Consider the following 22737-nt stretch of genomic DNA (forward strand, 5'->3'; position numbering starts at 1 on the left):
CCCTTGGACAAGGAGCCCAGTAGGGCAGTTTTCTCCTGGTTTTTTGTGATGCCCCAGTATGAAGTCAACATGTAATGAAATAATATAGACTCAATTTAAAGTTTTGGGAAGAGTTGTGCTTTCTGTATGTGAACTGAGTGATGCTGAAGTGAAGAAGCTTACAATTACTGAGAAGTAAGAAAACATGGGATGTTCTGTGGTCACTCATCCAAAGCAGCTCCTCCTGCTGGCACGTTCACATGCTGCCAGTTGCACCTGGTGCTTTAGGGGATGCTGCAGAAGAGGGATCAACAGTGCTCTGGTGGTCATCAGCCTCCCCAGCTGGCACAGCTGTGACCAAAAGCAGGTTGGAAGCACAGCACATGTGCTCTGGATAGCTGCATGCATCCCAGTGCATGGGCATCCTGGCTTGCTCACCAGTAGTTGTCCCAAAAGAATTCTAAGAGGTCCAACAGCAGCATTTACACAAGTGCTACTTCTATGAATATTAATGATTAATAGTGTTTATCCAGCATCTTTCAATTACCACCTAATTACAGTATGATAATATGTAGCACTTATCTTCAGAGTGTTTTATAGACTTCAGCTAATGAATCTCAGCACCTCTCTCAGGCACATACATATTATTATTCCAAATTTACAACTGCAGCTGCGTTACAGAGAGAAAACCTGAACTGCCAATGGTTGTGTGGACCTGTACCCATTCTCCAGCATTCAGACTACATCTCTCCAACAAATTAATCCACTGCAAAAGCTCAAACATTCACCTGTGTGCTACCTTCAAGAAAAACTAATTTAGAGAAAGAAAACTGTAAAAAGCATTCTGATAAGAACAGTGTGTTCTGCTCTATCCGTTCTTTTTCAAACATTCTTTTCAAAATAGAAAGTATTCTATTCTACCATTTCAAAATTACTTGGCCTTTCAGAAGAAACAAATGTTTTGTGCTATGTGATAGGAAGTTTAAGTCATCAGAATTGAAATGAGAAGTTTTGATTTTGTAAGGAATGAAAGGTTCGAGGCCAACCAGAATATTTCTTTCCTCTGGAGTAGTGTTTGAGGGGAATTATGTTTTATTTTCTTCCACTCCAGGTATGTTGAAATAAGTTTTGAAAATTCCCTATCAAATGAAGCATTTGATTCTCCCTTAATTTTCAGGATACCAATAAACTTCATCTGAGTCCTTAAGTGTACAGGCTTGGTTGTTTTGTCTGAAAACTTGGGATGAGGTAGTTCTGTGTATAGATAAGTAAATTGCCCCTGCTATTCCTAGAGACAAGTTTATGTTTTGAGATAAATGCAGAACATAAATTCAATCCTCTCCTAAGTACTTTAGGAGCATAATAGTCTTGGATCTGCCACTTTGAGAATGGTACTACTACAGACAGTGAAGGGGACTGATTTGGAGAGAGGTCAGATAGGGAAAACAGATTTATCTGCAGGAGATTTCCAAATGCCTTTGAGTATGGCATTAGAAGTCCAAGTTAAAATTGCTTGAACAAAATTATATTTATGATATATTCTATGAATGTGAAGCTGCTGTGCATATTAATTAAGGACCAAAGCTGATTTCAAACAGTGCAGTATGGTGTTTAAGGTGCTAAATAGCTTTCCTTTGTTTCCTTATTTTCTGGTTGCCAAGGATATCAGGATTATCATGTACAGTACCTTTTCTCAAATTAACTAATCCAAATCATGTTGTTAATGTATGTCTGCTGTGAAGATTAAGACAATAGGGAGGCAATTCTTTATTCCAATCAGTATAATTTCCAAGTTGCTGGGGGTCATTATTTTTGTAGTTATTTCAGCTTTTCTCTGATCATTTTTCTTTCCATCACTAAAAACTGAAAATGTGTGAAATAAGATAGTCCAAATTCTTTATGCATCATATCCTCTTCTCTTACCACCACATTCTTTTTGGTAAATGTTGCTCTAGATTTTACCAAGTCAAGAGCTGCATGCTTGAGTTTATCACAGCTCTCAGAAATTCTGATTTGCTCAGATATGAAGGGTTTGAGACATGACAATTTGGCTAGAAGAGGACAGGACTGAGAGGGCTCAACAAGTCATGGGAGTGCTATCCAGGAATGGGGAAGATTGCTGAGGCTAATCATTTCTCTAGTTTTCTCTATGATGATAAATAACTAGTCATGAAGGTAGAATGAAAAAGAAAATATAATTTTACAGTTTAGCAGAAGAACATTCCAGGTTATCAAAACCACCAGCAAGGAATGGAATATAACAGATAGTAAGGCCCACTTATGTTCTCTATTAATCATGAGAATGTGCCATTGAGATGATTTTTATAAGGCTTTCAAATCCTTTAGTCCAGAATAAATAATTTATAAGGAATGTATGGATCAGCCTTGAACACTCTAGGAAATAAAATTGTGCAAAAGCCGAAAGCTCAAGTTGATGGAGTCTTCCTAACTGTGCTGGGTCAAGGCAGAAAGCTCTTAATCCAAGTAAGCAGACATCCTTACTTCCCAGCAGACCCCCAGATTCTTTAGCGTGGCAGTGGAAGATGATGGGGCTCTCATTACCCACTTTACAAGGAGATGAAAAGAGAAGCCCTCCCACACTCTCCCACCTCCCCCTCTTCCCTGCAGTAATCCCCTGTGATGAGAGGCTTTTTTTTCCTTGCCATATGAAGCAGCAATATTTCCTGTTGGCTGCACCATCAGTTACAGGAAGTTTTGTTACATTTTTGGAGCTCAGGATTCATTACTTTACAGCTGTCCTCTTTTAGCTGCCTGCAATTCTTCACGTTTTCTCAGTTTCCTAGCCTTGTGAATATTGTTGTCTCAGGGAGCAGACAGAAGCAGGACATTAGAAGGAAAGGAGACAGAACAACAGTCCCTGAGGAGTTTTCTAATACTCAGCTAAGTTAAAGCTTTGCATTCAAATGATGCTCAGGTCATAGAGATGAGGCTCAAGGTGCCCTAAGAAGCTCTCTGCCAGGCACCATGCCATGTCTGATGCAATTTTCCCCACTACCTTATCAACTCAGGTGTCCCAGATCTGCTGACACACATGAGCATGGGGTGGCTCAGGTAGCCTGCTTTTGTTTGCTGGCCCAGCCAGGCACAGAGAGCAGGTTAACACTGTGTACAGCACACCTGTGCCTGTGCGTGTCCTCCCACAAACAAGAAGAGACTGCACGCACACATTGCTCCTTCACAAGGACCAAACTCTGCATCAAATTCTTGATTCCTTCCAAATTATGAATTATGTGGGAAGAAAGATCAGCAGGAATGCTTTGACTCTATAAACTACAATATGTTACAGCTTAGGTTAAATTCAGAACTCCTTCTCTTGGAGTTCATCAGGCTCTTGAATTTGCTCCCCTAGATTTTATTTACCCTATTATTGTCCTCACCTTGGTGGTCTCCTCTTTGCTGGATACTTCTCAATTGTTGGCACTCTTTCATCTATGCTGTGATTACCAGTTCCCTAAAATACACAGGTTTCCTTTTCTATTTCTACACAGGAGAGGAGGGGAAAAAAGGAACTCAGACACAGAAGGAAATTATGAGCTTGTCAAACCATGCCAAATTGGATTGAATTAGGTGACAAAGGATCTGAATCATGCTACTTGTTCTGAATAAGTAAATGCTTTCCCCTCCTTCCACTCTCACAACACTCTCAAAGCAGCAGCTTTTCCTCTGAAATGCCAAAAAGCCCCAAAGCACTTCTCAAGTAACGTGAGCTGATTTGTGGGAGCATTTACCATCACCTGAAGAGAAGCTTGTTTGCTTAACATTTTATGCACCTTGTGTCAATATTTACCCAGCCTTCCTAACAAGAGAATTGATAGTGTTCAATTTGCAAGCCCAATGCTGTGCATTAGCCGTGACATTGACATTGTCTTCTCTTGTTTTAGACCTCGGAGAGAAGCAAGTTTTTTTCCATCTTCTATTTATCCATTAATGCTGGAAGTTTGATCTCCACGTTTGTAACTCCTGTATTAAGAGGTCAGTGTGGATTTGGAATAAAACAATAAATTAGCTGCCATCTAACTACTCTGCTGTGCATAGTTAGACTCTTATGACAACAGAATGGCAGAAATTATATTATCTGCGGAGTGGTCAGTGTATTGCATTTACACCTTGTTAATCCTGCTGTAACAGCACAACACATTTATAATACAGGCAGACAACTCACAGAAATTTTATTCCTGGTTGTATTTCAAAGCCAGCCTGAACTACAGAATTAAAACATGAAAGATGGAAAGACCTATATGTTCATCTAATCCCCACTGCCAGTGAAGGACTTGCCTTCAGGTAAACTATGGATGGGAAATGAGCTCTGCTGTCCTGTGCAGTATCAGGGCTGAAAAACAGGAGGGCTGGTTTTAGAGTCCTTCCTTCTCCCTCCCACGGGGTGCTGCTGACTTCTGGAGGGCTCTGTCCTGGCGCTCAGGCTTGTCTGCGTGGGTCTGCTTGCAAGATTGCTGCCCTGAGCAACTAGCCTTGAAGACAAAGCACTATGCCCCATTTAAGGCCTACTTTATATTCCAGCCTGCTTGCAAAACCCTTTTGAGTCCCCGAGCCTTGCTGCACTTAGTCCATTGTATCGCAGCGCTTCGAAGCCAAAGGGATTGGCACACTCTAAATGCAGGCACAGAGGCAGAGCAGCGGGCCATAGGTGATGGGGACAGGGACAAGGTAGTCTTCACATTTCATTGCCATTTTTTTTCACTCCACTTCATGGCTTCCAGAAAGTTCTGTTTGTTTGGAGTGTCATTTTAACAGGCTCTTGTCTCATGTTTACACCTTGCACAGGGGCAAGGACAAATGCCGTATCTTTTACTCGTTAATTCTCTGGTGTCTCTAGGTCAGCATTCAGTTGGGGAGGGCTTTTGCTTAAAGTAGTCAATGGGCAGATGAAAATCCAGTCCCTTGAAGCATCAAAACGTGCCAGTGTCAACTAGTTGCAACATGGAACTGTAGAGGATGGGGAAAGAGTAGTATTTTTGTTAAGTGTGAAATCTTTTCTTGGAAGAGCAGGAAATGCAGTTTGTAGATGTTTGGTAAATATAAAATAGATACTTTTTGTTAGAGAAGTCCAACTCATTTAGCATGTTAAAAGTTCAGTGTGCCCAGAGAGCTCATGCTTTCAGTGTTATTGAATTTTAGCTAATTTGTTGAAAATAAATGAATAAATGCTATGCATGCACACAGCTGTGCAGCTGTGACTTTCCAGCTCCAGCAAACAGGAGCAGCTGAGGGCTTCATGGATTGGTCTCCTGTTAATTCTGTTGGCTTACTTTAGCCATTTTTTCATTATCCATGTTAAGAATGCAGTAATGTCTAGCCCCTGGCATTCAAACACAGAGCCCACTGCTGTTTGCTATTTGCAGCTGGAGCATGGTGCAAGAACTGACCTGGTTCAAAGGCACAAGGTTTCAGTGACCCAGAGCTCAGACTGATTGAATCCATGCTGTAACACACCTGGTTTCCTAATGGGCTGCTGTAAGACCTGACATTTGGAGCAGGCTGCCTGTAGTGAGATTGCTGGTGGTGAGAAAGGGGACTGGAGTTCTAAGGCTTATCCTGGGCTCCCACTTACACAGTGCAGGCATTGGCTTCCACTTTGTCCACTGTAGGTCGCTATGAAATCAGATTCAGGTTTTTCACTCAAGACTGATGCAGCACAGTACTGGTTATTTAGATCTAGTCAAATAGAGAATGGCTTCAGGTTATTTTAAATGTTGTACTTTTTTCCCCAATTACGGTTCCTAGTACTTCTTTATACCTATTTGTCTGCCCCCTCCCTTCTACCATTTGCATCAATATCCCATTATCAGCTGCTTTTGCTGGCAGACACTAACCCTGCTTCCAAATTGTCTTCATCAAGGGAGGACAACTGTTTCAAGGAGATTCAATTCACAGTGTCAAGCAGCAGCAAAGAAGATTTAAAACCAGGGGAAGTAACTGATTTAGGGAATCAAATCAAAAGCACCAGTAACATAAGTCTAGATGTAATGAGCTGCTTTTATTTCTGACTTCTTTTTCAGGGGATGTGAAATGTTTTGGAGAGGATTGTTATGCACTGGCTTTTGGTGTCCCAGCAGCACTGATGGTGTTGGCACTTGGTGAGTGAAAACAGTGATGCCTGTAATAGGAGTTACCATTTTTGATCTCATGGATTGATGAGAAAATGCACAAATTCACTAATTCTGGATGGATGCTGTGATGGGAAATGAAAGGGTTCAAGGTCACCTAAAAATTCCCCAGTTCAGAACAATAAGTATCAGTAGTTCATTGATGGTGGGCAGACCATGGTTTTCCTGCAATCTTTTATTGTGATACTGTTAAGGGGGTGGTCTGATGGATGTTTCACAGTATAATTGCTTTGCTCTGATGCAAAGGGAGGCACCAAAATGATTGTCCTGATGGCTTGCAGCTTTGCCTATGAGCAGGCATGGCCTTTGAACAGCAATCTGAGCAGTCCTCAGTGACCCCCAGCTTATAGAATAGAAGCTTAACATGACTCTTCTAACCTTTCCATGGGCTTCTTGCAGTTCAGGGCCATCTTAAATGGCTCAGACTTCTGCAGCTGAATCTGTGTGCTACAGAAGGAGCTAAATGAGATGTTAGTTTGTTCTGAGCTGTCTTACTTTGCTTGGCTGAAATAATTCCTACAATTACAGTGACAACTTATTATTATGTTGCAATAAAAAATCCTTATTATCGAAGTGTCAGGAGACAGCCACAATCCCTGAGCTTCTTAACGCTTGCATCTTAGCCCCGTTAATGTACTTGTCAAGATTTCTTCTTCAACCTTTACAAAACATTCAGCAATCTCCCCATTTTTACTGTTACTCCTTAGTAGCCAGTACAGAGGACACTCCATTAGCTTTAGTCTCACAGCTGCAAGATGCTGAGAAGAGCAGTCCCCTTATTACACTGCATGTGTGAGCTTGGGACACAGCATGGGGTGACTTCTCATTCAGCTTGTTACCTTCACTGAGAGACCAAGCAGTTGTGTGATTTTACCACAGCATCTGGGGTTTGAAAATTTGCTCCCTAGAGAATGTGAATGTTGCTGTTTCCACTCAAATTTCCATCAAGGAGAAGAATCAGGAAACTGAAGAAATGTCATCAGGCCACAGCTAACACTGCAGCAATTATTTTCAAAAAAGTGCATGGTCACGGGCCTGAGAAGGTTCTGTTTTCCCCTGTGGCCTGTTCCTATCAGTTTAGGGCCACACTGTGTGCACCATGCTGTGATGAATGTTTCTAGCAGAGCAGTAGTTGCCCAGGGGAAAACGAACGTGTAAATATTGCAGTTTCAGTGAGGGCATCAGTTGAAATGTGTTTTTAGCTAGTGTCCTGCTGCCAAATTCTACGTCCTGCCTGGCAAAGCAGCTCTCTGTTCAGCATTTCATGCTGAAATGCTCTGGGAAGTGATATATTTGACTGTGTGAGCAACATGCAGAACTGGAGAAAATACCCTTTTGGCCCTGACTGGCCCTCTCCCTCTGTTGATGGAAGGCAAGATAGATTTAGAGGCAGATTTAGAGTGAGATTTTCTGGTTGCTACAGTTCCTGAACGATGGAGTAGATTGATACCATTTAATTACAAATGCTAAACCTAATGCAGGAACATCAGCTTCCAAAGGAGTCAATGGCATGGCCAGAAGGTATTTCAGCAAACCTAATGGATCATGTTTTTAAAAGCACCAACATCTTCAAATGGACATGCTAAAAATTAGGTAGTGCAGGTACTCACTCTGGGTGACTGCACAGATGCAAAGTGCTACTCACCTGAACTGACTTCAGAGGTCTCTCAAGTCCAGCAAGTCAAACCTGGGTGCTAAAGGTCCTCATAGTCAGATAAGAGCAAATGTGAGCTCCCTGCAGTGTCTCAGGCCTCCTGTGTTAGGACAGAACTACCTGCTTTTCTCCACTGCCTGTGGACTGACACAGACAACTGGGTTAGTTTTAAAAGTTCAGGTGAGTTTATTATATAGATTTCATTCTCAGTTTTAAAGGTGCTTCTCCCTACTAATCTCTTTGGAATTCCAGTGTGCTCAAAGACTCTCATAGAGCAGGATAAATGATACATAATCAGATAACTCCATCTCTGACAGGATTTTGAAGTCCTATTCTGATATTCTTTGTGCTTTGAGGGAGAAAACCAAGATAAAAGAGTATCTTAAATTGTATATCTCTTTGTGGAAATCATAAATGGAGGTAATTTCTGTTAATGTCTCTGTGTGAGGCAGGGATCTTTGAGCAGTTTCCATTGAAATGTGTGTAAGATGCAAGTGCACAGAGCCTATGTTGTATCAGGTTTCCAATGGGTGAGGGTTGATTTCCAACATCAGGTGCAGCAATTCAACATGGATTGCACTTTAACTTTAGTCTACAAAAAGTGTAGACAAAGTGAATTTTCAAAGTTTTGGTTCCCAGCACAAATCAGATGTGGAGGTGTCTGTTGTGCCAGAGAAGATATTAAGACAATGATGACTTTCTAGGGATCACACTACCTCATCTGTAGGCATTAAAGGACTCCTGTATATTTATTTAGTCAGAAGTGCAATCCTGAGTGCTCTGAGGGCAGAGCATTTCTCTTGAATACAGGGGTGGGGGATCCTTCCCAGAAGCCAGTGCAGGACTGAGCTTCAGCCATGTGAATCCCTATTTGGATTATAATATTTTTTCAGTTGTGTTCATTGCTGGAAGTGGACTGTACAGAAAAACACCACCACAAGGAAACGTCTTGCTGGAAGTGTGCAAATGCATCGGTGTAAGTGTGTGTAATTTTCTCTTTCATGCATGACTCTGAGGTTGCAGGACAAAAAGGTGCAAAGGAAAAGGGGATGTGACTTTTGGAGTTCTCCTCTATGCTGTTTCAGGATGTCTTGCTGAAGAGCTGTAAGGAATAAGAAATATATTTAGGTCCTAGTTTATTCTTTTAGCATTTCAGTAATTTCCCCTTAGCTCCATGAACTGTTCAGTTGATGTCAATAGAACCATGAGTGGCAGATGCTGGTGGAAACTGAACTGAAAGGAAAATTCAGAGTATCAGATATATGACTCCATTTTTTTCAGTTGAATAATTTTTCTGAACTTTATCAGTTCAGCAGACAGTAATAGCACACATTCATATTATGGACATTCAGCATGTTCATGTAAATGCAAGAGACACTTGCTGAAGTTGCATTAGAGCCTTATAAATTGTTTTTCATGGTGTGTGAGCTGAATATGATATCTGAAAAAATACTCTCTTATTATTAGGTGGATAATGATGTTTCTATTTCAGGGAGCTGTTGCTAACAGCAGATGTTTCCTTTTTATCTAGGTCAATCCTAGTGCCAAATTTACCTTGGGGAAACAGGCAGGATCTTAAAGACAGGATTTCTAAGTGAGGTCCACTTTTTTTTCCAGTGTGGCTCAGTCTGTTCAGTGACTGAAGCACGCAGCATAAACAGGCCAGGAGCTGGACTTGAATGACCCTTGTGGGTCCTTTCCAACTCAGGATATTCTAAGATTCAATGATTCTATGATTCATTCCCCCGTCATACCTTTAATCAACTGGTGTCATAGAAACTTCCCTGCAGACAATTCATCATAAAGCATCCAATGTGAGATTTTAGAGGTATCCAGCAACCCACACCCCTCAATGTTCTGGCACTACTTACATTTGGAGATGGGGAAGGTAGCCTTGAGTTGGGAATGTGACAAGGGCAGGTATGGCATGAGTGAGTTACTCACCTGTTTTTCTCCCTAGTTTGCTATTAAAAACCGGCTGAAAAACCGCTCCCGTGAGATTCCAAAGAGAGATCACTGGCTGGACTGGGCATCAGAAAAATACTCAGTAAGTGATGCTCTGCCTGGTTGGTTTGGAGTGGGAAGGGGAGATTTGCAGATAGACAGGGGAGACAGTAAGGCTGGCCACACCATTCCTCACATGCATTTTCCTGTCCCTTCCCACATCTGTACTCTCCTGACCCTTAATGGACGGTTTAGGTACTGCACTGAAATGTAGAAATGCAAACATATCCACTGTCACAAGTAAGTGCAATGAAGAATTGCCATGCAGAAAGAAATAGGAGTTATGCTTTGTGGCTTGAATCACCTGTTGGCTTTACACACCTACCTTACCTTTTTGCCTGTTCTTTTTTAGAAACAGCTGATTGGGGAGGTGAAAATGGTGACTCGTGTTCTCTTCCTCTTCATACCACTGCCAATGTTCTGGGCCCTGTTTGATCAGCAGGTACAGTACAGTGTGTACAGCTCTGCCTGCCAGCCTTGGTTGGCACCTCTGTCCTTTTGGGGAAATGCCAAAGCATCCTGGGGATACAGTGAGCCACACTCCTACCAAGTGTCCAGGGCCTTCCACCATCACTGCTGGTCAGCTCTCCAGAGTCCTGCCGGGTGTCTGGCACAGGAGAATGTGTCCTGCCTAATGACAGGTGTTACAGGGGAGGGAAGGGATAGATGGGGAATAAGACCTCCATCACTGTCCTTTTCTCTGTCCCTGTTTTCTAGGCCTCACAGCTGTCTGTTTTCTCCTTAGGGATCCAGGTGGACTTTGCAAGCCACAAAAATGAATGCTGATTTTGTAAGTACTTAATGTCACCAGGGCTGGTAAGACTAGTAGTAACATCCCTGCTCTTGCTTATTAACCGGAGTCTTGCAGCTCTAAGAGCGTCTGCTTGGTGAACCTGGGTGAGTTTCACTTTTGGTGATTAGAAGCCAGAGGCTCTGTTCATGCAGCCATGTTCAGTTCATCACAGCTCATCTCATCTAAAGTGAGGGCTTGGGAGCCATCAGCAGCCTGCAAGGTTCTGCCCTACTGGCAGCAGTGGCCCTGTAACCTAGAGCAGGTAGGATTTTCAGCCTGCTGCCCCCATGGAAGGCAGGCAAGTCACTCAGCCCTTTTAAGGTGTGACTAGAGCTGTTGTAGTGGTATACTTCTGCCCTGGATCACTTGGTGATACATTAATGAAGCCTCTTAAAACCAGCAGGTATCTTGTGTGTGATAGGGATTAATTAGCTAGTTTCCATAAAGCTCTTCAAAGGTGTGAAGGGCAAATAGTGCAGGCTGCAGTAGCAGATAAATGGAGGTCAGCTATCTGCCCAAAGATGTCCCCACCCAGGGCTGTTTCTCAGACATATATGTTTCAACAGGCCAGCTAGATCTTGCCTGCAGATGCTCATATCAAAATCTAGGATTGCAAGTGTCCATTTTCCAGTTTAAAACTGACTTAAAGCCACAAATTTGAGACCTTCTATGTCACTCCTGTTAAAAATTGGGCTCTCAATATGTGATACTCATTAGGCTTAATTAGTTCAAATGAGGCATGAAAAAGACTACACCCTGGGTAATATTTATCCACCTCAGAAAGACAGAACAAAGTCCATGCAGTCTATGTGATGTATACCTAAAGCATTTGTTTTCTGGTGTTTCGCTCACATGCACTTAGTGATCCATTAGTGAGAGAGTTAAGTATCACCAAGTGTCACTTCTGGACTCTCCCAGGTGAAGAAAGATTGATTCAAGGCTTTTTTTTGTCACACCAATTTGGATAGCTCTTTGGCTTTTGTTTCAGTCTCCTCTGCTCTCCCCCTCATGAGCTGCCCCACCTCAAGAAGGTGAAAATTAACTGTAACATTGGAATGATCCCACCCTTAGGCTTGTTGGAGTTCATGTTATTAATAATAATCTATGACTTTCTGCTCAGTGGACAAGGGCTCAGCTAGTAAGTCTGGAGTCAAACAGGGAATGATTTAGTGTCAGATGAAATACTTGCAGGCTTATTTCCTAATGGCACATTTCTATAGTGTTTGCAAAGTAGCAGGAGGGGTATTTACCTGGTATTTTTCCACTCTCCCAGGAGGCAGCTGTGGACAGAGACAGACAGCCAGTCTAGACTCAGCTCAGGACAGGACTGGCAGAAAGGAGACACCCACCCACAGCATTTTCTTGGAAATACTTTATTTCTGTCCTAATTTCTTCCCTCCTGCACCCTTTCCCACCCCCCCACCCCCCTTCTTCATCTTAATTTCAAATGAAAAGCATTTCATGGAGGTCAGAAAACCAGTCCCACCCTGGAGACAGGTCCGTGGTTCCTTTTGCAGTCTGGGATCCCTCCATCCATCCATTCCTGTTGGCCTTGCCTGTTTGTGGGAGCTGGGATAGTGATGCAGGTGTGAGGCACCTCTTGGCTCAAACCAAGAAGCTGCAGTTGTCCAAAGCCTGTTAGATGCAGGTGGGGGGAGGAAAGAGGTGTTTGTGCAACCCACTGGCTAAAGGATGGTCTTTTGTTATCCTGTTGGGAACTTGGGAGAAATGCCAACAGAGCTCACAGGGTCATGAAGCTTAGGAATGCTCACTTATAGGATTGGGACTTTCACATTGTACAAGCAGGGAGGGAAGAAGCCCTAGAAGCTCTATCCCAGCTTGGATACTAACACCCCCATTCCTCTCCACTCACCTGGCTCATGGCTCAGCCAGCCTGAAAGATGGGCCTCAGTACCTGTCATGAGCTGTGCCACAGCTGCCAAATATCAAGGATGGAGTGCAGCTTCCTTCTGCAAAATGATCTTATTAAACACTGTGTCCTTAGACAACAAGTGTCAAGAGCACAATATCAGCTGCTAAAGCCAACATAAAGCATTTGAGGAAACCACCTTGGCTGCAAAGGCCTCTCTGGGACCGATTACTTATTTGCCATATGCACTGATGTGTTACAGTGTTTATGAATCACTTGGAATATCTTTTTGTTTCAGGGAATATATGTCCTTCAGCCCGACCAAATGCAGGTAAAAGATATTACAGGGTAGGAAATAACCCTTTTCTCTCATTTATATTTTTCTCATGGGACCAGTGGCCATTCTCTGCTCCTTTTCAAGGTAATAGCAGTGCTCCTGCTGGTTGCTGTGGTGTGGCCTCTGCCTTATTGTTCACAGGCTGTTTTGCAAGCTTAGGTTCAGAAGACCCCGAGGATGCCCTAATGCAGGAGTTGACAGTGCAGAGGTGTGATGTGACATACCACCATAATAGTTCTTGAACTAGTGCTGGCATGTGGAGAGTACAACCTGTATCTCCTTTTAGCAGGCCCCTGTCCTGGGATGAACATTGTTCTTGAAATATGTTTGGTTCTTCCCTTTCTGCAGGGTAGATGAAAACATGAAAGCTCCAAGATGGTGCTATGTTGTCACAGTTGATTACAATTCTTATGGTGAACAGCTCTGGAGAAATTCAAAGCTGTTCTGTTCCCTGAAATCTTCCTTTGGAACTGAAACAACATTTCTTTCTGCTTGTTCTTCATCACTCTCTATTTTCTTGCTCTGGCACTGCTGGCTGGCAGACAAGCTGTGCCCCTCCCAGGAGAAATTTTGTTCCCAGAGGATTACTTGGTTGTGTTGAAGTGCAAGAAATTGCCAATCTCACAGAATAGTGCCTGTTCTTCTGGGATTTTGCTGGAGTCCCAAGGTGTTTCCATTGTTGCTGATTTGTTGCAAAGTCCCACCACAGCACCAAAGGTCCCCTGTCTCTATTGTCAGTGGGGTTTGTACTCTTTAAAAACATCATGTTTTAGTTTTCTCTCCAGGGAAACTGGGCCAGAGATGCTTGCTTGCCTCTTGGAGGGGAGGATATGAACAAAATGTATTCATGCCTGTGAAAACTAAATAGCAGAAGCTGTTAAGTGCAAACTATGATTATATTTTAAAAGGAGATTTTAAGGGTTTATCCATGTCCCTTCTGTAATGGAATTATTTCTGGAGGACAGTGCTTTATAGGTTTAATTACTGAAAGTTGCTTTCTAGCCACTGAACTCCCATTCTTTTGTATTGCAGTTCTTAAATCCACTTCTTATTCTTGTCTTCATCCCAATCTTTGACCTTGGGCTCTACCCCCTGATAAGCATGTGCAAATTGAATTTCACGTAAGTACTTGGGGACAATGCAGAGGCATCTGTGCTTTTTATTTTGCTGTAAGTGTGCAGAATAGCTTTTAAGGAAGAGAAACACAAATTTCCATTCACCTTTCCTTGAGTATACTTCAGTCCCAAGAGGCAGCATCACCCTTTTCCACAGACCATGGAAATAAATGCCAGAGGTAAAACTCGGTGATGCTGAATTCTGCTCTGTACAGATTGTTCCAAAAGCAGCTACGAATAGTCTCACTTTGGATTTGATCAACATGTTTTCCACCTTGTTTCCCATGTCATGCCTAAATAATTACCTCTCTGAAAAGTCCCTGTGGGACTAAATGCATGGTCCCACAATTGCTAGGGTCTGAAGCAGTGAGTGAATAAGAGGATTTCCATAAGAGCCAAGCATTTTATCCCTAGTCTGTGTTAGCAAGAAGTGCAGTGTAATAGGAGCAGACCCCAGGTTGTTTATGAGACCCACTTTATGCATTTTTTGTGAATTAACTTCAGAGTATCTGTATTCTGCCTCTGTGGACTGATGCCCTGTAGCAGTGGAAGTACATTATGTGCACTTTTGGAGTTGCCTTTGTCAGTGGAATTTCAACTGAAAGGAGCCAAGTTTCTATGCTCCAGCACCACTTCTGCAAATGAACCATAGCATGGGAAAGGGTAATGAGTGGGGTGATTGGCTTAAAAAGCATGTTCCTAATCCAAACTAAATTGCTGGACAGACAAAACCACATAAAATGGGGGTGGCAGGTGCCTCAGAAACCTCCCCCTTCACGCTGCTGGTCCTTTCCCACTGTGCTGAATTAGTTGTACATGAACACATATAAAAAAACATTGTCCAGCCCTGCAGTGGTGACCCTTTTGGAGGATACACACCAGAGGCTGTGCTTCTCTCTGATACCATCGTGAGCCCTTGGCCTGGACTGTGACTTGACTTGGCAAAAAACTTCCTGCCTGATGACCAACCCACAGAGGAGTTCACCAGCAGCACAAACTCAAGTACCAACCAGGACTGAATGCCAGGACTAAAGACCATTACAAAGAATGGAGATCACTGAATCTAGAATCAGAGTTGTCTCAAATCTCAACAAATCAATACTCAATTTGAATCTGCTGTTCTGGACATGTATTATTTTGATTTATATCAGATTTTCTCAAGTAACTCTGGTAAAGTTGCACTAGCTTTGCCTTGAGTTTAGAAGCAAGCTCTTTATTTTCTAGAAATGTAAATGTATTGGCATGAGAAATAACCCAGAATGATGCCCCAGATGGTCAGAAACATTGATGACACAAACTACACATTTTTCTGTTCCTCATTCCCACTGCTAAAGAGAATGTTACTTTTCTTTTGCCTTTTCCAAAAGGGACTTGAAGATACATAATTTCTGGTGCTCCTTCCAACATCATGGATTAACATAATGTCATGAGCTATTCCCACTAGAAGAGCTGGAAAAAAGATAACATGAAACTTGCAAGGAAAGGACTTCTTTTCACAGCGTATCGGTTTTAATTGGCCTCAGTGCTGGCCTCATACAGAATAATAAAATAGTTTTAAGTTAAGAGATTGGAAATTTAAACAGCCTGTCATCCTGAGTGCCACCTGTTGGACAGTTTATAACATGGTTTTGGCACATCTTTGGCTCTGAGGGACAGTATTCTATAATTTGAATTGCTTTTTTTTCCTTAATGGCACCTCTTTCATTTGCTCCATAGACCTATTAGGAAAATGGCAACAGGTATGATCCTTGCAGGGCTGGCCTTTGGACTTGCAGCTGTTATAGAAGTCAAAATAAATGTAAGTAAAGCACAAGGCATTCCTCAGAAACATTTTCTTTCCATGGGGTGTTTTTATTGATGTCTGGTAGATAACCCTTTAAGCCATTGTGCTCCTTGATCAAAATTTGTAATGTTTTCTTTACAGTTGAGCATACTTATCCAGTTGCTAATGATAATTCTTACCTTGTCTACTTTTCCCTCTCTTTGTCTTTATGTCTTTCTTTCTAGTCTTTCCAGTTTTGCTGTGCTGGTCATCTGTATTGGTCTATATTCTAGATTTCCATCGTCAAAGTGCTTGACAGACATCTAGTTAATGCTAGTGATTAATTTCCAAAAGGTAGTCTGTTCTCTCTCCTATTTCTTGCTGTAGCTTGCCTATACCTTTCTGTTTGGGGTCTCTTGTGTGTGTGTGGTGGTTTTGGTTTTTTATTTAATTGTTTTAAAAAATTTTAATTTAATTACTTTCCTGCTTTAGGGTGGGGATGGCTTTTTTTTTACAAGCCAAATTTTTTCTCTGGGGAGGCAGATGAATGCTGTCACAAGCATCAGGGACTGCCAGGCATCCCCAGAGAGGATGGCAGCACATCTCTTATAAATTCCATGTTAGCTCCTTCAGATTTGTACTGTTTGTTTCTGGCTCATGACCAGCATTGTGTAGACTTTTGGCTGACCTTTGTCTCACAAAAGTTACTATAGGATTAATTTTTAAAGCTTCTATGTATACTTAAAACCTTCTGTTAGAGTGGCTGGCTCACAGCCCTGGATTAACATCTGCTGGTTCCTCAGGTGAATCCCCTAATGAGCCTCCCACTGAAATGAGGCTGTGTGGGTTCAGGTCTTTTTTTCTGATCTTTTTATGTGAGCAAAGAAATGCTCTCATTACCACCACCAGAATCTCTGGCCAAGCACCAAAGTTTGCTTTGGCCTTGGGTGACTCCTCTGGGCAGAGGCAAGGTGAGTTAGAGGTTTTCCCCTTCTTGTGCATGAAAATTTTTCCATAAAAGCCATTTTAAGACCTAGCAAAAAGGAGGATAAGATGGTCCATCTTCACTTGACTGTGGGTAGCAGAAGTGAAAAGCTACAGTGATGGAATTTGCTGGATAATATTAGCAGGCCTGTTGGTCCAGAGCAGCACATGGATACAGGGAATTCAGCTCATTCTGTCTTTTGTGGCAGTGTGTCTCCCCACCAAGTTAGATTCAAAATGCCCTGCTTGCAATACCCAAATTATCAGATAAGATAGAGGAAAAATAAATAGCCCTGCAGGATTGCTGGCAGCTACTTAAAAATAAAATGAGAAAAGAAAGAAAAGTTAAAAAAAATTAGCTCTTCAGGTAGTACAAGGTTGACACTGATTGATGTACTCTTTCTAGGAAATTATTCCTGACAGAAGGAGATACCTCAGTGCTGGAGGCATCAGCTTACCTCTCTCAGAAAACAAGGAATAATGTCTATACAGTCAGCTGTATAGATAGCAAGGTGTCCAGCAATGCAAAAGCACTGATTACAGACATGAAGCTGGACTGGGATTTTCAAAACTACTTAACTTCTGTCTGATTATTTTCCCAATCACTGACTGCAGTGGGAAATAATTATTCTGGTCACTGCTTTTGAAAGCTAAACACAATTTTTTCCGTTCTGATGTGGCAGTTGGTTAATCCAGGCACGAGGGAGCTGTATAATGAAAGCTGTGACATTGTTCTACCTCTTCAGTAGGTGTGTAGTCTGTACACTTATTGGTGTGAAGAGCAATTTTTGGGAGGAATGATGGGTTGGCCATTGAACTACTATGAGGAAACCTCCCTAAAAAAGATTTATGTTAATTTTTCTCTGAGTGAAACTTCTGTTGAGGAAGAGATGGAAAAGTGTCATTACAGAGAGGAAGACTATTATGGCTAAAAATGAAGAGATATTAAAGTGCTAATAAAGCATACAGATGGCACTTAAAGCCTTTTACTTTAATTAGGAAACCGATATGCCTCGACTTGTCCCAAAAGAAAGTTTAATTCGGGTCCTGAATTTGGCAAAGAACCCTGTTCAAGTGACAATCCAAGACAAGGACCTATTTCAGCAGCCTGTGGAGTCTTTTCAGGTAAGCACATATTTGGGACTGAAAGGCCTGACTTTCAGTCATTGAAGAAAGGATGGGCTTTTTTTCAGGCATTTTCTAATAAAGCCCACAGATGCAAAAGCTTGTTCTGCTCCATTGCCTTAGAAGTGCATGGGAATAGCTTTACAAATGAAGCATAATATCTCTGTAACATGAAACAGAAATTGAACATTTGGAGAAAAATTTCCCTGGCAAAGGATACACCTTGCATTCACCTGTAATTAGAAATAAAGGATAACAGGATTACAGTCTCCCTTAAAGAGGGGATAGTTGCACTTGGTAGGAAAAGACAGATCCTTTCTTATCTGAAGAAAGTGTAACCAAGTTTATTTTCTTCCACAGAACCCAGCTGAGTACTCAAAATTAATATTGAATGGAGAGCAACAGAGCCTTCACTTCACCCTGCAACATCAAGGATTGACTCTTGCTTTTAACTACACCGTGAAGGAAAAATCAGTATACAGCTTAATTGTTTTTGAGGCAGAAGGAAGCCTATCAAGTCACTTAGTGAGTGTGGGAGTGAAGTGTAAATACAGTATTAATTCAATGGCTGTGATGCTACAATGGGGTAATGGGCTCATTAATTCATTTGCTCAGTTGCAATGTCTGTCTGATTGCTCTCAGATGCTCTAAACCTCACTTCTTAGCTAGAGGCACTGGATCTGTACACATTTCTGCTGGTTGATTAATAGAGGCGTTGTGGCATCTGAGAGTTTCTGGGCACACTTTAATCCACTGAATGCTGCAGTGGGAGAGCAGAGTCATGCCTGCTAGGCAGCAGAGCTGGAAAAAGCTGGGGAAATAGAGCCAGAGGTTTTCCCCCAAAGATGGTTCTATAAAGCAAAGATGTTAAAGAGGCTCTAGGGCTGGCCATGGAATAAAAGCATCAGAGTAATGATTCTGGGATTAGTTATTGCAAGTGTTTAGTGAAAAAGCACAGAAGGCCCATTTGTTTTGCTGAACAGAATAAATGATGAAGCTCATTTCAGGCTCTGCAGTGGAGCTGGCTGTATTTGGACTTTTGTGTATTTCTGCAACAATCAGAGAGAGGCATATGGGATGTGTAGGGCAGATTCTGGTATCTTTTATGCGTAGCTATATCCTAAGAAGCTCTCTTGAAATTCATGGTGTTATTGCACATTGTGGCAGGTGTGTAAATGCCATCAGAATCATCCTCATGCTGAAATATCCATTCTCTTTGCAGTTCCTGAGCCTTCTAACTTGCAGGGTAGCCACACCAAGCATTCAATATTATATACTAGAAACCATATAACTGTTTATAAAAATTAATTTAAAGCATTTATTTTGTCATAGCATCAAGGTTTTTTGCTGATTATCAAACCTTATGGTTTGGAGTCTGGGGCTCAGTATTACACAAAGTTAAGTTTCCCTGTGACCCTGAAAGCTGTGTACTGTTTCCTTAAGAAATGGGTAGTTGGGATTTTCATACAATCCTTAAGAAGCAAAAGCCTGCAACAGGCTTGGAGCATAGCAGTCTCAGAGCTCCAGTACATCTATGCTGCCCCAGCTGTCTAGACTGTGCTTAAGTTAATGCCCACCCTGGCACAGGCAGGCTCTTGTGTGCTGGGAAACAGCTGTGCTGATGATGCTATTGACCTGTCATTCACAGCTCTAGATAAGGGAGATGTGGAAGACAGCGTGGTAAATGATACTTTTCCAGCATTGCAACACAAGGAAAGCAATGCCAGCAGCACTGCTCTGTTACAGGGCTCACCCTCGAGTAACCTCTCACTGCTGGGTTTGGCCCACCCACTCAGGTGGGAGTGCTTTCCTGGAAGGATCCTATCTGAAATTGGTTTCTTCTCCTTTGTGGGCTGTTGAGTAGGCAGGAAATGAATTTGAGAGCCCTGGGGATCATCAGTGAAAACGAGTAATAATTTGGCTGGTCTGTCTGCAGCGAACTAGAGTATTCATCCCCATGTGCCTCCCATGGAAAAAAATGATGTTGCCGTTTATTATTTATTGCTCTGACATTTATTATTCACTATAGATATTCATTATTTAGGGCATATGTTGTTTGTGGGTAGCATATTACTCTGAAGTACAATAGACACTAATAGATACTTGGTCTCAGAAACTCAGGGTTTCACATCAGGAAAAAAGGTGCAGAGGAAGGGCCAGAAAATTCTGAGACAGTGCCAGTTTCTGAAAGTCCCTTTTGGCTTGCCTGGGTTCCATCTGTGGGCAGTGCAAATTGAAATTGTCCTGCCATCTTCAGGGGACACAGCACAGCTCTGGATTTCTACCAGCCAAGAGCTTTGCTTTGTGGTTTTTTTTCTGTGACATACAACCTCCAGGGTAGGGCTGTATCTTAACAGTGTTTTTTCGGCATGGTACACGAAATAGACTCTCCAGATGAATGTTGATTAACTATCTAGCTGTGGTCTCCAGGAGAGAGACTCTGACTCCCTGGTGTGCCCATCCAGATGGCCATTTCAGGGATCTGTCTACAGGGATCTGTTTGTGAGCACAAACCAGCTCAGTACATCTTGGTTTCTCCTGCTCTCTGCCTGCACATTACAGCAGTTTAATCTCCTGAGTATCAAAGATCAGGAAAACTTGAGTGATGCATGATGATCAGTATAGTAACCTAGCAGTTCTTCTCAGCTTTAGACTTCTGTGAAGTTTATGAATATGACAAAAATCAGAGTCTGAAAGGTAGGCATTTACAGATTCTGTAGGAGTAAGGCACTCAAGTTTAATTGTAACTAGTCACTGAAAGATGCTAATGTGTATAATGCTCTCTTGCTATCTTAAGATTGAGAAAAATACTTTTTTTGGAGGGTGTTACATGTCTCGTAGAAGGGTGACTGGCTGAAACTCAGCAGCCTTCTTTACAGAAGAGATGAGGAGAAAAGGTATGATCTCATCTCAAGCCCTTAGTGGAGATGAAATTTTGCCCTTGGCTTCATTGTACCAGGGCTCCCCAACTGTGGCCTGATGTAAAGCTTATGTGAGAGTCCAGTGGATTTCCACAGGCTTTGTAGCACATGTGTAACTCTACAGTCACCACTATTGTCTGTCACACACTGTAAGCCAGCATTAATAGATATGTTTGATGTTTTTTTCTTCCCCTCTTTAGATTACAGACTTGGAAGCAAAGCCAGAGAACGGTTTGGCAGCTGTTAGGTAGGAATGGTTTTTTTGAGGATTTGGCGGTGGGTGGGTGGGGGAAAGTGCTTTTGTCTAATGCATCTGTATGTAACATAGCCCAGATGTTCTCGGGTTGGAATCCAGTCCACACTTTTCATTTGGGTGTCAGCTGTGGAGGCTTGTCAGAGTGTCACCTCCCACACATGCCATGCAGAGCTGAGAGCATTGCTGCTCACTGCCTAGGATAGTCTGGGCTGAGATGGCAACATAAAAGAGCTCCTTCCTTGGAAACGTGGCAAATTCATCTCACTGATGAAAGGAAAGCAACAATTTGGATAGGAGCTATTGCTGTCCTTTGCAAATTGGCAAACTCATGATGCTCACCCAAACCCATGCACAAGTGTCTGCTAAATTGGATACAGCAACAATTTTACATCCTCATAAACAATTCAGCTGGGCATTGGGCTCTGCTTAGTTCACTCTTCCTAATTTGAGCTACTCCATTTAGTCCATGAACACTCCTGTGCTGGTTTGTGCTGGCTGCTGAGGTGCAGAAGATACAAATTTGCCAAAAAAAACCCCCCAAAAAACCCCAAACCAACCAAAAAACAAAACACAAAAAAACCCCTGCAATAAAAAACCAAACCAACCAAAAAAAAAAAACCCATCAAACCAACCTACAACCCCCCCCACCACAAAAACCCAAAAAACAAACAAACAAACAAAAAAAAACAACAAAAAAAAACTCCCAACAGCTGAACTTTCTAAAGGATTTTGGCAAGGTGAAATTTTAAAAAGACCCCAAAACCAACAAAATGTACCCACCACAAATGCAAACCCAAAAAACAACCAAACAAAGCAAACCTTAAAAAACAATGTTGTGAAAGTCTAGAGTAACTAAACACCTTGAAGACTTGATTCAGTCAGGATTTTTTAATATTTTCTTGTGGAGATTTTTGACAAAATTCCCAGCCTTTCCCTTTAACAATTTGTTAGCAAAGAAGCTTGACTAGAAAGAAACCATGGTTGCACTAAAAATTTACTTTTGTTAAGCACTTTACTAACTTCAGGGATTTCACCCCCATTTAAAGAACTGAAAACCAAAATATCTTTTAACATAGATCAAATGAAAAGTGTTTGGTTTTACTAACAATTTTTGAATTGCCAGAAAGAAACTGTGTTTTGTTTATGAAAAAATACATCAAACAAACTGTTCCCTTATACGTTTTAGTTTTGATGAAGATATTTTATCATGCTAGAAAGCTCCTTGCCACTGGCAGAAACTCTTTGCCAGCGTGGTGCACCTGCTCACCAGGACACACAACTTCAGAGTTTGCTGTGGCAGGCTGAGAGTCTGTCCCCTCACACAGCCATGGAACAGTTACCACAGTGTCATAGAATGGTCTGGGTTGGAAGGGACCTTGAGATCACTTTGTACCAGCACACATGGACAGGGACATCTCCCACTTGACCAGGTTGCTCAAAGCCCAATCCAACCTGGCCTTGAACATTTCCAGGGATGAGGCATCCACAAGTTTGTTGGGCAACCTGTTCCAGTGTCTCACCACTTTCATAACAAAGAGATTCTTCAAAAAATCTAACATAATTCAACCCTACCCTCTTTCAGTTTAAAGCCATTGCCTCTTGTCCCATTACTCATACCCTTGGATGATATCCCTCTCCAGCTCTTTGGAGAGGTTCCCCAGCCCTGTGACCATCTTAGTGGCCTCCTCAGAATTTGCTGCAATCTTGGTTGGTCTCTGAGACTGGATTGCCTGGAGGTTCTAGACCACAAAAAGTGAGGGTTGCTTTTCATAGAAAAGAGAGTAAGAGGGT

General features: G+C 42.1%; 1 protein-coding gene across 8 annotated transcripts in view; it reads left to right on the plus strand.

The window, feature by feature from the left end:
• SLC15A2 (solute carrier family 15 member 2) overlaps nucleotides 1–22737 on the plus strand; it is an 89576-nt gene that overhangs the window by 50040 nt on the left and 16799 nt on the right. For all 8 annotated transcript variants that reach the window (XM_056496951.1, XM_056496949.1, XM_056496947.1 and 5 more), the window contains 12 exons: nucleotides 3882–3972; nucleotides 6018–6095; nucleotides 8673–8755; nucleotides 9740–9826; nucleotides 10136–10225; nucleotides 10529–10573; nucleotides 12745–12777; nucleotides 13816–13904; nucleotides 15615–15696; nucleotides 17644–17769; nucleotides 18130–18294; nucleotides 20891–20937. In XM_056496951.1, the coding sequence (XP_056352926.1) occupies nucleotides 3882–3972; nucleotides 6018–6095; nucleotides 8673–8755; nucleotides 9740–9826; nucleotides 10136–10225; nucleotides 10529–10573; nucleotides 12745–12777; nucleotides 13816–13904; nucleotides 15615–15696; nucleotides 17644–17769; nucleotides 18130–18294; nucleotides 20891–20937 (1016 nt within the window). The remainder of the gene's footprint in view (nucleotides 1–3881; nucleotides 3973–6017; nucleotides 6096–8672; nucleotides 8756–9739; nucleotides 9827–10135; nucleotides 10226–10528; nucleotides 10574–12744; nucleotides 12778–13815; nucleotides 13905–15614; nucleotides 15697–17643; nucleotides 17770–18129; nucleotides 18295–20890; nucleotides 20938–22737) is intronic.

This window comes from Oenanthe melanoleuca, chromosome 7 (genome assembly GCF_029582105.1).
Source record: "Oenanthe melanoleuca isolate GR-GAL-2019-014 chromosome 7, OMel1.0, whole genome shotgun sequence".
Classification (NCBI taxonomy): Eukaryota; Metazoa; Chordata; class Aves; order Passeriformes; family Muscicapidae; genus Oenanthe; species Oenanthe melanoleuca.